This window comes from Phlebotomus papatasi, chromosome 1 (genome assembly GCF_024763615.1).
Source record: "Phlebotomus papatasi isolate M1 chromosome 1, Ppap_2.1, whole genome shotgun sequence".
NCBI classification, from domain to species: domain Eukaryota; kingdom Metazoa; phylum Arthropoda; class Insecta; order Diptera; family Psychodidae; genus Phlebotomus; species Phlebotomus papatasi.
Window position 1 is genome coordinate 99,869,700 of NC_077222.1, and position 21,676 is coordinate 99,891,375.

General features: G+C 34.1%; 1 protein-coding gene across 1 annotated transcript; it reads right to left on the bottom strand.

Annotated features, from left to right (window-relative positions):
- Window positions 1-255: 255 nt before the first annotated feature.
- Window positions 256-21,674, bottom strand: LOC129810050 (transportin-1). The gene is made up of 8 exons (XM_055860286.1): window positions 21,201-21,674; window positions 15,258-16,757; window positions 10,527-10,688; window positions 9,977-10,430; window positions 9,740-9,835; window positions 5,590-5,665; window positions 704-878; window positions 256-612 (listed from the first exon to the last, which is right to left on the bottom strand). The coding sequence occupies exons 1-8, from the start codon at window positions 21,297-21,299 to the stop codon at window positions 505-507; spliced, it is 2,670 nt and encodes an 889-aa protein (XP_055716261.1). The 5' UTR covers window positions 21,300-21,674; the 3' UTR covers window positions 256-504.
- Between the last annotated feature and the right edge of the window lie 2 nt (window positions 21,675-21,676).

Below are 21,676 nucleotides of genomic sequence, written 5' to 3' on the forward strand. Positions count from 1 at the left end.
TATACTTTGCTTATGAAAGTGATTTTCAATTATTCTCTTACTAATCTTATTACGGTGTTTCTGCTCTAATACTCTTTTATTTCACTCTAAAAGAAAAAAAACCTAGTTGTATATGAAAGTGTCGGTAATAAATTTGAAAAGGAATTGAAAAGAAAATCTGGTAATTATCATTGAAAATCTCTTGAATTCTTCCATCTCTTAAAATGACCCAAGAAAATAAATATTGGTATTTATTTACTTATCACAAAAAATTAGTTACTGATTCAATTATAATTTTTTTTTATTTAGAATGCCTTTCTACTGAAATTAAAGATATTTCTTTTGTTTCTTCTTTTCTCCTTCATTATCTAAATATGAAAAAAAAATCAACTGCAATAATATTATTTTTGCAGTTTTTTTTGTGTAAAATTGTGCCATTTCACATGATTGATCTCTGTCTGTCTTAAGTAAATAAATCCTCACGAGTAATTCATTGTAGATTATTTACCTTTTGTTTTCATTCCTTTAGATATCATACATCGTGGTCAGACGTTCAGCCAATTGTGGTGGGAATTGATCGACAAATCGTCTCCAGTTTTCCTCACCGACCTGAGTCTTGAAGCCAGAAAGTATCTACACACATGCCAAAACAAAAATTCCATTAAACCCCCCTGTGCTAGAAAGACACCCTCCCCTCTCACGCAAAGAAAAAAATCTTTCTTACCTTTTGTAGCATCTCATGTAAGTCACTCTTTGGACTTACCCATGATGCAGCTGCATCACAGAAGAAGATAAAGTCCGGAACAACTCCAACCGGATTAACACTTATCATTTGACACATGCCTCTAAAAGCAGAATCCTTCTCCTCATTGTCACGTATATTTCGTAGCGATGTGCACCTAAATTGGTTGAGAAAGTTTAACCAACATTAATCCCATCCAATTCTCAATTTGCGATTAACTATACATCTACGTGTAAATGTTTATAGTTGCGACAAATATTTCAAGTTTTCCTCTATTTTTTTGTAAAGATTATTATAAATATAAAACACTGACTTAAAATAGAAATTAAACAATTCAAACATTAGCCATAGTATACCAAATACAACACAATAGAAAAAACACCAATATTTAATTTATTTATCTTTTTAAAGACTGTGTCGCTTATTATGGAAACAAACTTAAAATCATATAATTAGATGTAAATGCCCAATGCACAATCACTTTTGTTTGTAAACATGTTTTCAAAATTTTCTATAAGTGTGAGCGAGATAACTAGATCTAGATCTCACTCACTCTCATTGAAATGTCAAAAACATGTTTACAAAACAAATGTTATTGAGCGCTGGGCATAAGACGTTTCAGAAGTTATATTTATAGGTTTTATTTTATTGTTGATTTTAGATCCGTAAAAAGTGTCTCGTCCTTATGCATTAAAAGGGGTGGCTAAACGTCCCAAAATTTGTAAAGTGTTCGAACTTGTGACTTAGATGTTTTACCTCAAAATTACAATGACAACATTTGAACCGATTTATAAATCACTTAACCCATTCAGTCAATGTACCAGAAATACTTGAAATAGATTGTTCATATTTTGGAATCAGCTTCATACTTCATACAGATTAATGGATGATTTTTTGAAAAGAAAAAAAAATATCTATCATGGGGGCGCGGGAACCCTTGTCAAACACGCGTCTAACCGGTCATTGAATTTAAATTCAGTACATTAATTAATTACAAACTCTTTCGATTTAGATAGAGTAACCATCTAACGGCGTTATCACACTTGCACATTAAAATTTTAATGTGATTCATATTAATTGTCGCTTGTAAGCGTCCAAATATGTTATTTGTGTCTTTGAGTCGCTTAATATTTGGGGTTTTTCTATTTATTGATAAAGAAGTGGACTTGGCCTGCAAAAATAAGTTTAAATTTACCTAAAGCATAAATATTTTTCACATAAAAAAATTAAAGAGAAAATCGCATTAATTTTTCGCATTAATGCTATAAATCAATTTATATTAAATTTTACGGGCCAAGTCTACCTTTTTATCAACAAATAGATCAAATTTTGAATATAAAATGATTCAAACACACAAATTACACATTTCGACTCTCACCAGCGACAATTAATGTGAATCATATTAAAATTTTAATGTGTAAGTGTGATAACACAGTAAGAACACGAATTAGCAATCAGAATTCAAATCAGGAAAGAGGATGGAGGTAAATTTTAAGAAATTCGACGAGATGTCGTATTTTCCGTTCGCTATTTTGAGCAAAAATTTTGCATGACTTTCCGCGAAGCGAGAAAAGAACAACAAAATGTATTTCCATCCCTGTCGGACTATTTTTTCGAAGTAATTGAAAGACCAAAGTAACGAAAAATCCATTCCTGACAGAAATTCGGACATCAATTACGCAGAAATAAATGATCAAAAATCGTCTATTTTTTGAGTAATATATTTATCGATGGGTACGAATGGGTTAAAAGATCCCCCGAAAAAGTTTGAAGAGTAATAAAATTGATTGTCGGACAAAATAGAAAGGGAGAGGTAATTTGGGTAAATTAGTTCGATAGAGAATATTGACTTGTGGAAGGGTCAGCGAAGACCGAAAGTCAATATCTTTTACCGTTTGGCAGTTAGGATGGAGAGAAGTTGAAAAAACTCGATGGTGGAAAACGTCGAAACTGCTCTCTCGTGGAGTTCGAGCAGTTAAAATTACTTATCGGATCATAACCTGTTCATTATCGGTTCACAACCGATTGAAACCGATTTATAAATCACTGAAAATATTGCCCAAAATACACCTTAGAATATTATTGAATTTCGGATAAAAATTAGTTATCGCAGGGGCCTCTCGACATTTCATTTTTTCATAAGTTTTTGCATAGATAGAAGAATATTGGCAAGTTTTTTCCTAAAGAGAATTGACTTATCAGTCTCATATATTTCGAAATCGCACATTAAACACTATCTAAAAATTCGTATTTCCTAATGTTCGCCAAAATTATACAAGAACTACGAGGAAATTTGTTTAAGTTGCGATGCAATAGATGTAAAATTTTTACAAGGAGAAGTGAAAAATAGCTTCACTTTTTATTAGGCTTGATGGGCCCCTGGTTATCGGTTATAAATCGATTTATTACCGGTTCATTACCGATTGAAATTGACTTAAGCTTGTCGGGAATTCAAAGACCTTCCCAATGAGCACAAACATGATGTCATTCGGTTGATAAATGCGCTCTCTAGCCTCCTTCAGCCTTTGACCTTGAAAAACCTTTATTAGGAATGGTTCAATGTTATTTTCGTATATGGACCAATGTCCGCCTACTCTGAAAAAGGATTTTGTTAAAGAAACAAATAGATTTTGTTCAAATTTGGTCAAAAGGATGTTATTTACTAATTTACCAAAACGTTTTTTCGCATTTTATATGGGAAAACACCTTTTTGACAAATCTTTAACAAGATCCAGTTGGCCCCCGATTTGACAAAACTTTTTCATATTCTGTATGGCAGAACATCCTTTTCATAAACTTGTTTTGTTAATTTGACAAATCTTTTATTAAGAGTAGGTAATCTCTGAAACGTAGCAAAATCGCACAACGCGTTTTCCAGCAATATCTTGCCGTAGTCAGTTTGCCATTGACGTTGCCCGTTTTTGGGCAAGACAAACTTAATTTTAGGACTCGACACGATTAATAATAATCATGAGTTGCTCGAAAACCCATTGCAATGTGCAAAGAGAGGCGAACGAGTGATATTGTAATACAACAGCGCTTCGTGGCATTACACTTCTATTTTTTTGGGCGACTATTTTTTTTTTTTTGTATTTCTCTAGAATGTTTTTGTCTTTCACTGAACAAAAATTATGCACAAATTAGTTTGAAGACCTAGTACTTTATGGTAAAAAAAAGATCTTGTCTTTTTTGTGAGGCAATTAACGCAAGAGGTTTCCTAGCTATTGCATTTCATAGAGCTCACTAAACTGTTCCTTAGTTGATCTCTTTTAGCGGTTATATCATGGTAAAAATGCTTTGAAGTGATAAACACGAGAGAGCTGAGTGCCCTATAAACTGAATCAAATTTCTAAACGGCTAAAAACAATAAAGTCTTCAAAGGGTGATCAAAGAGGATAGTCCAATAAAAAAATCGGAACCATTGAACTGTTAACAAAGAAGTTTAGGACGTGATTTGAAACCGATTTTGATTATTTACATTTTCGGTACTACGATTAGACAAAATTGCACAAAACATATTAAAGTTAAAATAAAATTCATAATTGTGGGGGCAATGCGGATTAATACTTTATTTAAATGGGGAATGGACCGGCTTGTGAACAATTAACTGGGGTGGGCCCCAGACTGTACGCGAGGAGCTAATCCTAAACACGTCTGCACTGCACGACGGTCCGCCAAGAAGAGAGAGAGTTCTCCCTTTCTCTACTTGCATGCCTATTCGTTACTAATAGTCCTATAAGATACTCGCTTGACAGTCTTCTTCACCACCCTCAGAGGTTCTGGTCCTGGGAAGGAGACTATTGTCTCGAAAAGAGTGGGAATTTTGCCAAAGCAGAGCCTTTGTTGCTTATGGCGGGTTTTATTGCTTCTACATAATGAAAAAGGAATTTTCAAAAAATCAATGACATCACATCGATACTAAATTATTTTGTACGTTTCCATAATTCACGATACAGTCCTTATACCATATTGAATATTTCCTCTCCATTTGCCACAAATGTTTTCTCTTTTACTCAATAATTAGCAATATAATGTTTTTAATTTAGAAAATAAAAACAATATATATATATGTAGAAATAATGATTGAAAGAAGAAAATGATATGTAAACAACATACTCATTCAGCTTTCAGTGGTTATGTGTCACTCAGTAATTAAAGATTAAATAATTCAACGTCATATAATGGTTCAATTATTCAACAGAAAATTATACAGTAATTAAATATCAAAATGATTTGCAATAAATACTCTCTAATAGTCTTTTTTTCTCTTCGTTTCGTATTTTTATGTAACACACATATTTAAATGAACTGTGCAGGATTTATAGAAAGATCAAGTAGGAACCAATTGTGTTGTAATAAATATACAAATGGCAATAAAAAAATGGTTTTTTTCCTTTAATCAATCAGTCAAAACCAAAGGAATATATAGATTTGAAGTGAATGTAAAAAATAAACAAATATATATATTAATGTAAAAAGTCATATGAAATGCAAAATTTATAATTATATAAAATGTAATTAATAAAATATTAAAAAATTTGGATACCTTCAACTCGTGTCAATATGTTGATTATAAAGTGAATAAAAATAATTTTCTCTTTTTTTTTAAAGAAAAAAACAAAAACAAAAATCAAAAGGAAAGGAATGACTTTACCAAAAACTAAGGATGTTAGTGATGGATTTCTTCGTTTAAAAAAAAATAAAGGATGCAATACTGGGACGTGAGAGGAAAGGATTTCATGATTAAACTCAAAAAGAAAATAATAATGTTAAAAATGGTAGAGGAGAATTGTCCAAAAAAAAATTATCAGTATATAAGAATAATAATAAAAAAATAATAATAATAATAAAAAGGATTTGTTACACACCACTGCCGAACAAACTGTTGTAATAAAGGAGCCACATCAAGGGGGCACACTAAACCTAGACGACCGATTGTTATAGCTAAAAACAAACAGAAAAAAGAAAAAAATATACGTAACAAATGACAAAGAAAACAAATTATAGACGTGTGTATTTGAAATGATACCAAAATTGACTCATATTTGATAATTAATATATACGTTTTGCTTTTTTGGTTATATATTTCAAAAATAAATTAAGAAAAAAAGAAATTATAGACACACTTCAAAAAGGTGTAATGATAAGATTGCCTTTATGATTAATGACTTGGATACAGAACAGAAAAGCAAAAAAAAAGATAATAATAAAGAATTGCTCTCTCAGTGATTTGTTTTGCTTTTTTTCCATTTTGTTTACAACACACAAACAGAGATAATGGTGAAAATATTCTTCTAAGTAATTTACTTGGATTATATATCATCAATAAATACTCTTTATGATAAATATAATAGAAGGCAGATAACAGAAGAGTGAAAAGAAATTAAATTATTACTTGTAATAAACATAAAATGCCGTAACTTTTTCTTCAATTTTCTCTTTTGCAGATATCATACTTCCTGAATAAACACTGAATAAAAATAATTTTAGGCCACGCCTTCATAGTTATATACAGTTCATTTCTTATTTTTAATATGCAATAGAAACACGTTTAGACAATAAGACCGCCCAAGCAAAAAAACACCACCCGTTGATTGGGCGGGGCCAAAAAGATAAGCCCATGAAAAATAAACCACGCCCCCTTATTGCTACAAATACAAGAAAAGCGGGAAGATTGGCGTTGAGTTCTTTTTTATCCTATGATAAAATGTTACATTTTGATTGAAAATTAAATTGTGCACCAAGTGTAATAAAAAGAAAAGGAAATCTGGAGCTAAATGTGGCGAAACGGATCTGTTATATTTTCATAAGATCTTAAAAGACCCGAGAAAAATCTAATCAGTGCATTATTAAAAGAGATTTACTGCAATGAGAAAAAAAGAGGGTTCGATTAATTTTTTTTCCTCGTAACTTTAACATTTTTAGGTGTAAAAATATATCAACATTTTTTAATGTTAATTTTAAACCTTTTTAAGGGTAAAATTAACATGAAAAAGGGTAACTTCAACACATAATACACCTAAAAAGCATAATTTTTACACCGATTTCGGATAAATAATGCAGGGTAGCATTAACATTTCCGAAATGTTACTTTAACTTTCTCGGAGTTCTCTCAATGTGCTCTACAAATTTTCCGAAAATCATTTAACACTATAACAGAACAAGTTCAACACCAATTTTATTGATTAACTCTTTCGCGTCTTTAGGGTCATATATGACCCGGGGAAAAAAGTTTCTTTTTGGCTATTTACATTAATTGAAATCTAACTGGAGTCTTGAGAAAATGAGCCAAGAATCTTACATCCTTCTATTATGATGTCGTGCACGAACAGATAGATTTCAATTAATGTAAATACCCAAAAAAAACTTTTTTCCCCGAGTCATGACATTACCCTATGGACGCGAAAGAGTTAAAAGGGGTGGCACAAAGTTGCCAAACTTTCGTTTACACTTTTTGAACATACAAGAAATTTTCCTCCTTGTCCAAAGATACCTGGATTTTTTTTCTACCATGGGGCTATATTCTAGAAATGTTATTTTGGATAAAAATCTCATTCAAATATCTCAACTAATTTGGAAAATATTCAAGAAAAACATGAAAAAGTGGCACAAAGTTGTATGATTTGACGGTATCTATTAAGATAGATAATGCATGAGTTGATTTTTAGCTCCAGATGGGCACTATTTTGCCGATCCCCGCTCACAGTTCAGTCCGAGAGCCATACCTCAAATGTATTTCACATTTACCGATTTTCAACAGTTTTGAATCGATTCATAAATCATTTATAAGATCCGCAAAAAAAGTAATAGAATTGACTTTCGGAAAAAAAAATAGTTATCGGTTCATTCGGAATCGGTTCAGGCTTTTTAAGAATTCCAAGAACCGATTGAATTCGATTAAGAAATACGCTGTCTAGGGGAAACTGGGGCACCACCAAACACAGGGTACCACCAAACACTGCGATTTTTTAATCGGATATTCGACTTAAGAGGATAAGACTTATAGGAATTTATAGGCACTATAGGGATGCTTGTCCACTGAAGGAATGGTCGAGATAGTCCAAGTAGTTTAGAAATAAAAATTAGTGTTTGGTGCTACCCCGTGTTTGGTGGTACCCCAGTTTCCCCTATAGCCTTTTTATCCTTTCACGATGAAAAACCGTAATGAGGAATGATTCAACGGTATTTTCGTGTAAGGACGATATGCCCGTCTGGATACAGTAGACTCTCGCTAATTCGGTTTTTTTAAGATCGGGCTACTTTTTAATTCGTGCAGCAGATAAATTTGAAAAAAGTTTGTTGACATTTTTCATATTTGCTTATTCTTGTTAAATGAAGCAAATATGCTCAAAATTTCCATGGAGCCTAAATTAATCAGGAAAACCTCATTCTTTAAGCACAAATATATTCAGGCTCACGCTCGAGTTATATTTAAACCATAAAATTTGATGCAGGGAAATCTTTAATTCTCGATCCTCTTACTTATATGATAGTTTGGATTGATCCTTTACCGCCAAAATTTACAGACTAAAGATTTTCGGCGATGAGCATGAGTCTATTTTAGGTCTTTGCTGCCTAGGTAGAGCATTCCAAAAGAATGACATTATCCATGACAAAGAGAATACTCTGAAAAGGAACCTTAAAGAAATTAAACGGAGACACGAGAATTTGCAGGAAGACCAAGCAGCCACAAGCTCTGCAAAGTACAAGTATCTACCAGCGCAATGAACTGAGATTCACGAACATCGAGATAGCTAAACAATTGAAGGCCGAGAATGGAATCTACCAAAGCAGAAACGTTATCATATTTTCTGAGTTTGAACACATAATCAAAATTAAACGACCCGTAAGTGAAAAAGCTAGAAATTAAAGCCCGAAAAGGTCAGGGCGTAATACGGGCTTTAAGCGATCTTCAGACTAGAGGTTTAGCCCAGTTCCCGAAGACCTCAAAATCCTAAAAAGCAACCACTTTTATTGCTTTTTCTGAATTTAATAGGTCATTTGCCCATAATAATCCGATCCTAAGGTATTTTTTTCCAAAAAATCTTGATTGTTGAACAATTAGAGCAGTTAAGCCATATGGCTAAGTCTCAGGTCTGAAGCCCGTATTAGACTAGATGTTTAGCCCAATTCCCGAAAGTCTCAAAACCCTAAATAGCGAGCAATTTTATTTCTGTTTGAGAGCCTAATAGGTCATTTATATTTAATAATCCAATCCTAAGTTAATTTTTTTCAAAAAATGTGATTGATAAGAAATTAGAGCAATTAAGCCATATAGCTAAGTCTTAGGTCTGAATCCGGTATAACGGTCCGAGTACGCAAAATAATGCATCGTAAAGAAGACTTTATGCGGATCCTTAAATTTTTTGCTCAAAAGATTGGAATTGCCCGATTCACCTCATCAAAAAGAGGTACCAAAACTAGTAGAATGTCTAACTGCCTAGCCTACCTCTTGTATGCGTATTTATATTTATAGTTTTTTGTCTAATACTTCCAACAAACATTCACTCTTCCTAGAAATACCGATAATTTTTAAAAATGGGGTGTAGCCTATTTCCTAAGTGAAAATTTAAGCCTTGCCCATAACAGAATTCGTGGAACTAGCATTTTCGCATTTTTCTTAGAAAAATTAAACAAAATTTAACCAAGAGTTTAACTTTACTTCAACATAAAACTTAAAGAAGGCGTGACCAAAAATTACTTAGGGGCGGAGCTTAGTCATAAAGTCATTTTTTTCTTTTTCCACAGTACAAAAATTAAAAAAAAAAGTTACGACATTCTGTAGAAATTCAAATAAAAATCCTTACTATTTTTCAAATATAAGGCAATTTTTGTCTGTTCTTTTTAGCTCATAATTAGTTTTTAATTATAGAAAAAAAAAATTATATAACAAAAGAAAGTTCCAACTTTTATTGAAGCATTTTCACTTTCAAAATATTCAAATTAAAAAATAAATAAATAAATAAATAAATAGAAATAAATGAGAAATCAAAATGAAACATCATCAAAGTATTTTACCTGTATTTTCCAATAGTGTTTTCGTTGTATTGGGACGATTGATGATGGCAATCAACTGATTGAGAACAAGGGGGATGTACAATCGTGTTTCAGCACCTGTAAACAACAAGTTCTCCATTAAATCCATTGTTGCATGACGACCCGGAGAGAAACGGTGAGCTTCTTCACTCTATTTCCCCTCCCCCCAAAAAAAAAGCCAACAAACAAAAATATTTTAAAACATAAAAATCAATTTACCCAGCTTGATACTAATTTCCCCAATTGCCCATATGGCATTGTTGCACACGGATATACACTCTGGATTTAAATTTTGGCCGAGAATTGGCAAAAAGTCCGGAATGTAGCGAGCCACATGTTGAAAGCAAGCCTTTGTTAAATCTCCCAGTAGAGCAAATGATGACTGTCTCACTTCTGGCATTATATCTTGCATGCACTGAAACAGCAATTCCATTATATTGCTATTCACAACCAGCGACTCAATATGCCCATCTAAGCCCTCAGCCAGCCCCGACAGCAAATCGAGTGCCACAATCATAAATTCTTTGTCCGGTTGCTCATATTGTCCCGGACTCGCCGTATTGGCCATATCCTGATTGATTGTCTGCTGTATCAGAGAGATACATCGATTGTACACAGGCTCACAGTACGGCAAAAAGCCCGATTGAAGTGCAGTTGCCACACTCGACAGGCACTGGAAGAGACACAATTTTCCCACGTCATACAATCTCATTTGAATACCTAAACCCAATTTCTAAAAAAAAAACTGAATTTTAACAAAAAAAAGTACCTCCAACAAGGGGAACAAATCCTTATCTTCATCCTTCAGCATATTCCACTTGTGAATCAGCGGTGGCATCAGCATATTGATGTAATCTTGCTTATTCAAATGGTGCCCTACAGAATCCGCCAATGTACCAATGGCATCGTAGAGAATAAGCAAGTTTTTGTGCTGGAAATATCAAAAATAGCCAGCCTCAGCACTTTGTCTAATTTTTACCTCAAGTCTTTCACATTTTCCCAGTTTTTTTTCTTAGCAGGGACATAAACCATTATTCGGCTGCCTATCTGGCCGAATAGCCTTTCGGCTAGCTATGACATAAACCTCCGTACGAAGTATTCCGGGCGCTCATAGCCGGAATTTCCCAAGGGAAAGACATTCGAAGATCGGTTTCGAAAATGAGGGGGCAATGCAAATTAACAATTCATTTAAATGGGGAATAGACCGGCTTATGAACAAAAAGAACTGGTCATAGTTAAAGGCTTAACCGATTTCGAATTAGAAAGGGCTTACATTTCGAAAACCAAGATAAAAATTATGCCGAACCTTCTATGTCTTCACACTGAAAAAAGAGGGTGCGATTAACATTTTTTCCTCATAACTTTAACGCTTTTTAGGTCTAAAAATATATCAAATTTTTTTAATGTTAATTTTGCACCATATTAAGGGTAAAATTAACATGAAAAAGGGTACCTTTAACTCCTAATACACCTAAAAAGGGTAATATTTACACCGATTTTGGATCAATACTACAGGGTAAAATTAACATTTCCCTAAATATTAAAAATAAATAAATATTACCCTTTTTAGGTGTATTAGGGTTTAAAGTTACCCTTTTCGTGTAAGTTTTACCCTTAAAAAGGTGTAAATTTAACATTAAAAAATGTTGATATATTTTTAGACCTAAAAAGTGTTAAAGTTCTGAGGAAAAAGTTAATCGCACCCTCTTTTTTTCTCAGTGTTGGCTAAACTTTGCAAACAAAGAGAAAATTTGCGTTGTTTGAAGGTTCACTCTGTGCGAACTATGCCAACAATCCCCTATATTTGTAATAAATTAAATTTGTGAAAGTTGTGGCTTCTTTGGTACAGAATACCGTTATGAACTCGGTTCTATTAATAAAAAAATAGGTTATTGGCCCAAAATAAATCAGAACGTAACGGAAATTGCAATAAAATATTTTGTTTTATCTAAAACAAAAACGTTCTAAATAATTATGTTACTTAATTGATGCAAAAATCTGCCATTCTTAATAATGATATTAGAATAAATGTAGTTCGAATATTGATATAAAAATATCTTTGAAAATTCTAAAATAATCCTAAAGTACGTCAATTGATGCGAAAAGTTTTATATGAAACATACATGAGACCCATGAGACAGTCTCATAACTCTGTAAAAATTTCCATTCACACGATGTTATGAATAATTTATTGAACACTCTGCATATGATGGTGTTCACAACAACTTCAAAGAGGACTAAAAATGAACTCAAAATCATAAAACTTCTTCTTTTGTGAAATTAACTGCATTTTGGAAAAACCAGCTCTTGGAAAAGGCTTTCACAAAAAGCGGTCTCAATTAAGATTGCATCTTCTTTTCATAAACCATTCAAAAAATCAATAATCAATAATAGGCACAGATTTAGACAAATATAATTTTTTAGGAAAGAAAATTTGACCAACTTTAAAAGTTATGATTCATAAAGCTTAAGGATCAAAAATTTTATCTCGGATCTAGAAGGCCCATTTATAAAATTAACTTGGACAAGATTGTGTCTAATTGGTTTAACTAAAATATTTTGAAATTTTAAATCCAACTCCATTGACTGTCCAAATTGGTAATGAATCGGTAAAGTGCCGGTAATTGATTTTATATTTAATTTATCACTATAAATTCCAAGTAAACCAATTTATCTATCTATCTGTAGCTTTTTCAATATTTTTTCTGGAAGAGAAGAAAACGAACGAACTTCATGAATTTTCTAAGGTTTATGGATTTAGATTTAAAAAAAAAAACGTCGGCAAAAATCCTTAAAGCCGACATTCCGAAAGCGAAAATTCCGGTAGCGAAAATCTCAAAAATCGGAAATCCTGAAAGTCAAAATCCCGATTACCGAAAACCTGAAAATCCCGAAATCAAAACACGGGCACAATTACGAAGAGTCAAAATCCAGAACACTGAAATCCTGAAAACCCAAATCCCGGCAAAAATCCCGAACGTCAAAATCGTAAACAGCGAAATCCTGAAAAGCCAAAATTCCGAAATGCCAGTCCTAAAAAGCTAAAATCCCAAACAGTTAAAACGGGATTTACGAGTAATTATTACGTAATTGTCAATAATTTATAAGCTGACTAATATTTAATAGAAATGTGTAAGTCTTTTAGGGAAAATAAAAGAAAATTTACATTATTCGATGGCATGAACGTTCGAAGGGAGAGTACTTTCCCCTATTTTGGGCGATCTTTCTCAGTTTAAATCGGTTGAGAATCGGTAAGCGGTAAATGATGCGAAAGTACTTTTGAGGGATAGCATCTAAATCATTACGAGAACTTCGCTAAGCCTGGGAGGCTTTTCCACCCCTTTCGGATATGATCTTCAGATTACCCAGACGAATAATTCGTCCAAGTTTTCAATGTCAAATGTCAAAAGCGTTAGCTAACTGGAGGTAAAGAAAATTTGTTGTGTGCTGTATTTTATAAGTTCGAGCATCCTGCAAAACTAGGACACTTTTTTACAATTTTTAGCTTAAAAAACTTATTGATTAGTGTAAATTTCGTGATATTTGGACTTTTCAAGAAAGCATTCACCAGATTTGGCGTTTTCAAAATGAAATTCCCATGGAATCAAGCAAAAAAATGGTTTTTAGTGTCATGAAAACATCTCTTAGAAAAGTTCCAAAAAAGTGATATTAAAGCGTTTTATTCCCTATAAAAACGGTTTACTGAAGTAGATTAGAGTTCTCTTTAAACAATGATGTGCAACTATTAGTGTCAGATGCAAAATTTAGGGTAAAAATAGGGTGTTCAATGATGACGTGAATCGTGTGCGAAGATAGAAACTTGATTGAACTTTCGCACAAATCACCATTAAAATTTCATTTTCCTTTAGAGGAAAATCTGAGGATTTCCTGGGATTATCTCAGGTAGTATTATAAACCCTATAAGTAAGAGACCTTTTTGGTATAGTTGGAGAATCCATACGGTTTGCATGGTAGTCAGAAAAAATCACTGAAGTTGAAAATCATTTTTGTGTGCGAAAGTTCAATGCCTCCCCTAGTGTCAGATTTCTGGGGATCATTGCAAAATTTTCAATAGGAAACCACGTTCTCGACTTGAAATGTATTTCCAGCTCAAATACTTCTACGGAAATCCTATTTATTTCTTCAACCTCTTAAGACTTTCGTGTTTCACTTTTAAACAATAAGCCCTCAAAAAGGGGTCCATCAAACCTAATAAAAAATGAAGCTATTTTTCACTTTTCCTTGTAAAAATTTTGCAGAAATTGCACCGCGACTTAAACAAATTTGCCTGTAGGGTACAGTCAGTACTTTTTCGCCACTAAGCACTTTTTCGCCACCTAAATTAAAATCAAATTTTAAGAGAATTATTGAGTTTATGGAACTACGAAATGACTATTACTTCGTAACCTATAGTCCAACGGATTAGAAAACCATAACTGGTGCTCCACCGACTAGATTATTTGGAAGATAATTAAAGAAATTCTCGACAAGGTGAACAGTCACCAAAAAAATATGGAGTTCTTGAGAAACTTGTCAACGCTCAGAGAAATTGTCTTGCATAATTTTATGTTTTTGCTGTACAGCATTTGATATCTTTTCACTGAAAGTCAATCTTTTATTAACTAAACTTTGTTCTAATATCATTTTTAATAATGTTTTCCAAAAAAAAACAAAGAAATTCGGATGTGGTGAAATAGGGCTTACTTTTTTCGGCTGTGTAGTGTAAGTACTTTTCGCCACTAATTTTTCCAAGCATTTTACAAGTGGCGCTTCTCGCGAAATTTAATTGAAACAAGCATAATGTTCAATTGATTTTTATCGCAAATAAAAAATGTGCAAAAAATCATTCGAAATACTCTTATAATTGTCTGGTATCGGTGTTAAATAAGAAAAGTACTGTGCCGTGTACTTTTGGGAGTTTTCGAATGCTGCTGTTTCTTAAAATTCAATTAAAAACAAGTGGCGAAAAAGTCCTTACAGAATGGCGAAAAAGTGTTTACAAAGTGGCGAAAAGTACTGAAACATGCATTGTTGCAGGAAATGTATTTTTTCAAATAGATGCTCAAAAATTCCCGTGAAGTCTCCTGGTTCAATAGAGAGACTATGCTTCAAAGCACCTGTAGATAAAATTTCATTTTATTTTGACAAAAAGTATAAGAATTATAAGGGTGTCAACCTTTAAGGTGGCGAAAAGTACTTACTCTACCCTAGTTCTTCTATTATTTCGGCGAACATCAAGAAAAATGTATTTTTAGATAGCTTTTAATGCACAATTGCGAAATATATCAGACTGATAAGTCAATTCTCTTTGGGAAAAAACTTGCCATTAGTCTTCAGTGCCTCTATGCAAAAATGTATGGGAAATTGAATGTCGAGGAGGCCCTTGCCTCAAAGAAATATTCTCAAAGGGCTTTGAGGAAATTCGCAGAAGTAAACAACCCTGTCCTAAATACTTTCGAAGAAAATCAATAAAATTTCGAGAGAGAGGGAAAAAGCTTACCTGATATTTGGAGAAGGCAAACACGAGGGTTTTGAGGATAAAACTCAAATAGGGCACCAATTCCGTGCATGCTTCCTCTTCCAGTGTGGCAAAAGCCGAACAAGCTGCCTCCTGCACCCTCTTATTGGCATCCAGAATCCTCTTGAGCAATTCCTCCATCAGTGGCTTCAAATACTGATCGTGATTGGGCTGTATGACCACCCAATTGGCATAACGCGACAGTGTCCAGCAAGTGATGGAACGCACAAGGGCCTTCTTGTCTGACAGGCAGGAAATGAGGTATGGGATGAGTTCGGGCAAATGGGGCACCATGCCCTGCATACAGCCTTCAGCAATGGCTCCCAGAGCCAATATTCCACTCTCCTTAATCTCCCACTGTTGATGGAAGAGAATCTCATTGAGAATGGGATAGAGAATCGGTAGGCATTCCTCCCGGAAAACATTGGCCAGAACATCGAGAGCTGCTGCACTGCACTTTCGCAGATTCCACTCAGACAGCGAATTATCATCATCCATTCCATCATCATCATCAATATTGTCACCATTTTCATCGCTCGATGACTTGAGGGTATGTGTTCGAGATTTATGAAATCGCGGACGAATATCTTCCTCTCGATCCGGAATCATTTCATCCTCCTCGACATCCCCCTTCAGCAGAATGATGTCTATGTCTGAATATCTCATTCCACGGATGAGTATCGGTGCAAGTCGCGGTAGATGGGGTCCAAGGACATCCTTGCAGATATTCTGCTCAGCCAGTGACAGCCAAAATTCCGATGCCTCAAGAGCTACACTGTCATCCTGATCCTGACTCCGTTGCAGCATATACTCAATTATCTGATTCATGTACGGCATCAATCTATCCATTCGCACCTCCAGCAGCATACACAGTGCCCTGCACACATTCTTGCGCACCTCATGATCCTCATCCGATGACAACCGGAACAGATTCTCAATGAACGCATCGATGTACAGCATCAGCACCTGCGTCCTGTGAATGATGAACTGATTGATGCACGCGATGGCATGTGAACGTATCTTGGGACTCGAATGATGGAAGAATTGCAGGAATTTCGGAATCATCACATTGAGTGGACGATTGAGGTCAGCACTATCCAAACCCTCAGCTGAATCCTCACAAATCTTCTGAAGTGCCCCAAAAGCCCCTTCGCACACATTGTGATCCTCCGAATCCAGCATATTGACCAGAGTCTCCAGGAGATTTGGCCAATTTATCAGACCACCCTTGCTGGCAATTGTCGTTATCAGGATACCAACTGTTGCCCTTATCAATGGCGATGGATCCCCCACAGCCATCAGACATTCCTGCTTGATGTAATTGATGATGTCTGACTGGAGATTCGTACCAAGATGTCGAATGTTATTCTTCAATATCAATCCACTGAGAGATCTCGTTGGTTCATCTTCCGTTTTCAATTTTGTCAGGACATAGATAAGGTAGTTATTGAAGTCCGGATATTGATTAAGTTCTTCCAATTTCTGCAAAAGCGAAAAATTAAATTAATTCAAAATTATGCTTGCCTTTTAAAAAAAAAAAAAAAACAAACAGCTACAGCGGTTTTTTTGTGGAACATAACGGTTTATTTATTTTATTCTTCATTTGCACCGTTTATACTTTGTGAGATTTTTTTTAAATAAAATATCTCTGGAATAACTGGTAGGTAATAAACCTGACCATTCACATTCAATTTTGGCAAACTATAAATAGGACAAGTTCAAATAGGGTAGAGACCAGGGGAATTACATTTCCTATGTTTTCCATATGTTTCTAGCGAGCCGACAAAACTTTTGAGTTTATTAGCTGTTTTCTGTCATTGTAGAATGAATTAGCAAAAAATACTAATACAAAATAAAAGCCAATTAAATAACGAAGAGGCTACCAAAAACCCTAAATTGGCATCCTACGTAGTTTTGGAGATATCTCGTGAAATGTTTACGAAAATAGGGAAAAAATTACACTAAAACCGGTCGCATTTTTCAGAGCTAATGTCACCCCCTTGGTAGAGACAGCCCTTTTCGCAACCTAAAATAAATTTACTAATTTAGGACATTTTATGAATCGGTATAAGAACAAAATGAGTATATTAAGAAATGTGCTGAATTTTTTTAGAAGCCAGATTGATAAATAAAGATAAGGGAACTGTACCAACTTTTGGCTTAGGGTGGAGTAACCACTTATCGCCGTGTTTAGGGAAAAGAGGAATTAATTTTATTATAACTTTTGAACTCTTATTACAAGATAACTCAAATTTGACACAAAATCACTTAGGGTAGAGTCAGTACTTTTCGCCACCATTAAGCTTTAAGGGCCTCATAAGGTGTGATATTTTTGTCAAACTAAAATGAATTTTTGTATAAAGATACTTTGAAGCAATATCTAACTATATATCTAGGATACGTCTCTGACATATATAGACGAGGGTTTGGGGAATACTAAACTGATTTATTAATCTCATAGGCTTATATTCAAAACTGGTTGGGAAGCCTGGTCCCGGACCACTATTGTTCATCATTTAACAATATATATCAGTCTCGAGAATTTCAGAGAATCTCATTGCAAAATATGCATTTTCCCCAATTATGCTTGTTTCAGTACTTTTTGCCACCTGTTTTAAAACGAATTTTAATTAATTAAGAAACGTAATAGCGTATTGGGATATTAGAACAGAACATATTATGAGTGTTAAAATGCTACTTATTCTTAAAAGCCTTAAATTAGTTGTTTTATATTAGGTGGCGAAAATGTGCTTACATGGCGAAAAGGGCTGACTCTACCCTAGATGTATTAGCTCTAGATTCGGCAAAACAATAGTCTTCCAATTTAACCCATGTCTACCTAAAAACTGATTTTTATTAACAATACAAAAATAACCACTTCGACGCCACTGTTCACCACTTTTTGCCAGTTTTTTAACCACTTCTCGCCACCCATGTGGAAAGATTTAAACTTGATTATTTTGGGCAATATTAGAGGAAATTGCGCTACCTTGGGACGATTTATGCTTCGCACAAATCATTTTTTTCTCAATGTATTATAAATGAATTTGGCTCATTATAATATTAAATTTTAATTGCTAGTCCAATGCCTCAAATTTTCAGAAAATAGCTATGGGTGAAATCTATAAGGAACATAGAGAAAAAAATTGAATTGTCCGAAGCTTGAGTCGTCCGCTTTCCCCTATACAAAGAATACTTTCAGCATTTCGTTTTCTAATACGATTCGTATTACAGGCAATTCGAGCAATTTTTCATGCGTGCCAACTGTAATTCGGTTAGTTTTCGAGCGAAGCGTGAGAGAGAGGCATGATAAAACACTTGCTATCTTTTTTTGCCATTCTCGCAGTTCAGAAAGTATTAATCTTAATATTACTCTTATGTGACATGGTCTGAGTTAAATGCGACTTAATTTCTCCATTTTTCAGTGAATTTTTTTGGAAAAATTAGACTTTAGGATTAGATTATTAAAGAAAAATTGCCTAAAATATTCTGAAAACTAAAATTTTCAAACTTGATTACTATTAAGGATTTTGAGACCTTTAGAAACCAGGCTAAAGCTCTAGTCTAAATACAATTTTACAGCAAAGACTTAAGCCCTTATAGAGTACAAAAACCTGTAGGGTGGGGTCTACATTTATTATGTTATACACTTATTATATATAAGATAAATTGCAAAAATCTTAAGTTATTACATTAAACAAATTTCGAAAAATCATAAAAAATGTTAAAAATCTGTAAGAACTTAAAATTTTTGCACGCTATCCATAAGTGTGTAACGTCCATAAGTGTAGACTCTACCATAACTGGCCAAAATTTCGAAGAGACAAAATCACAAAAGCCAAGATCACGAAAAGTCAAAAACCCAAAATCCCAACAGCCAAAATCACGACTGGGTCAAAATCTCTATAGCCAAAATCTCGAATGGTCAAAATTATGAAAGAACGAAATTATACAAAGAACAAACAGTAAGAGCGTCTTCAGATCAGAGGTTTGGCCCAATTCCCGAGGGTCTCAAAAATCTAAATAACAAACAATTTTGTTAATTTCTCAAAATCTAATGAAGAATTTGCCCTTAATATGCCAATCAGGAACAACAATTCAGTCAAAATTCTTGCCTGATAAGGAATTAGAGGATTTTAGCTTTATGGCTAAGCCTCAGGCCTGAAGCCCGTATAATCCTTTATTAAAATTGACCAATGCAATGGCAATATATTTTGCAAGCTAGTCCTAAGTCACATATTTCCGAAAAAAATAGGTCAGATATCAAATTCTCAAATATAACCCGTCAGAACTGGTTACGGTATATTTTGTATGTCGATTTCCTGGTAAATCGTAAATTTAGCCATGGCCAAAACCAATTATCTCGTACAATACTCCATTTTGTATTAATCCGAGATACTTTACCTCCTTCTAAGCATTGAGGCAATAGAAGAAAGTACTCTACCTTCGAACGTTCATGCCTTCGAATAATGTAAATTTTCTTTTATTTTCCCTAAGAGACTTACACATTTCTATTAAATATTAGTCAGCTTATCATCAATTATTGACAATTACGTGATAGGGGAGGCCGGGTCAGAATTAGCCACATATAGCATTAGATAGTGAGGTGTTAAAGTTTTCCTTAGGAAGAATATTAAGCACACTGCTATCCTTTCAGTTATTAAATCCCTGCCTATTCGTTTAAATATTTATCAGTTTAATTGAAACATATTTTTCATAAAATTTATAGGCAAACAAAAATATCATTTGCTGGCTTATACCCCGGTCTCCCCTAAGCATTTGTAAATCCCTTAGGAAAACTTAAAGAAATTCTCATTATTCGATGGTATGAACGTTCGTTCGAAAGTAGAGTACTTTCCCCTATGTTTTTTTATAAAATATCTTAACCAGTAATTAGTCAAAAACTTATCTAATATGGAAAAATGGGAAAAGTATGAAATATTCGAGGGCAGAGTATGTGCGAAGCCTGACAGACTTCTCATACTAAAGTAATTTTAGAGGGCAGTGAAGGTCATAAGACCCTTTCAAACCCATCAGGAAATTTCGGAGTTTGAAACTCTTCCAGAAGTTCTAGATAAGTCAAAAAAGTTGGTTGGGAAGGGTGGGAATACCAGTAAGTTTAAATCACCGTCTTTAGTGCTCCCGTTCCCCTTTGTGTTCCACTTTGAGCAAGGTTACCTGAGGGTTAACTACTGTCTACGAGTCTAAGGAAAACAATCGTGTTTTGATGCTAATACCAATCAAATTTCCCTAGAATTTCCAAAGGTATTTGCATTATCTCTTTCTACGTTGTAGCTCAAGTTGTTTTGCTCTAGATTTACGCATTTTCTTTACGGAATCCTCATAACCCCATTTAAAGATCTTTTGATATCAAACAGCTCGATGGACTGGATTGCAAATTTGTAATGATTCTGGACAGATTCCTCTCAATACCCGGAAAGGCAGGTATATTATTTTATGGAATTTTACACAATTTTCCCGGGATTAAGACAATAAAAACGTCATCTTTTGAATAATTTAATCATGAATACTTAGTTGATAATCTATCTCCAAGAAAACGAATCATTTAGCACCTTTGCATGTGTTTTCACTTGGCAATTCAATGCAAGGAGACTTGCACAGTGCTGAATTGGACAATTTGCAACAAAAAATTGCGCTCCATTTGCGAAAAAAAAAATCAATTTCCATGTAAACACATGCAATAGGCCATCATGGAGGACAAGCATTTCTCCATCCGAATTGCATTCACCAGATTGTCTTCAGGGCAGAAAGAATGGTTCAATTTCAGGCCAATTGCGTGATGTTTGATGGGATAAATTTATGGATTTTGCACCCTTGGCTCACGGAGGAAAGCAAATTATAGTCAAAATCCAGCAAAATTGCGTAGCGTGTTGGGTAGAAAAAAATCAATAAAATTTATTATACCCTCTGAACGGCTTGTTGTATTTCTGTGTCTGGTGACTGTGATTCCTTCAGCAAATTGAGTATTTGCTGCAAACCTTCGGGCTGCGGCTCCCATGTCATTTTGTTTAACCACTCAATTCACCCCTCGATCTCACAGTTAAAATTATTTACAATAAATTTCAATTATATCGCTCCACATAAACTCTCTGGGAATTTTCGCCTTTTCATTCGACGAAATGGAAACCGCGATTGCGTTGCTTTCTCACTCTGCTCCGGGAACGTGTGCCGCACACTTTTCACGCCACCTTTTCACCCAAATTTGGCCACTTTTCACACTTTTTGCACTCACTGAACAATTCTCCACACACTATTGGCAATTTCTACACCGTTTTAGCACCTTTTCTCACCCTTTTCACACGATTATTGTGCAATTGAAATTCCTTTTTCCCGAACTTTTTCTTCAAAATGTCGCTTATACTGTCAAAACCATCATCACT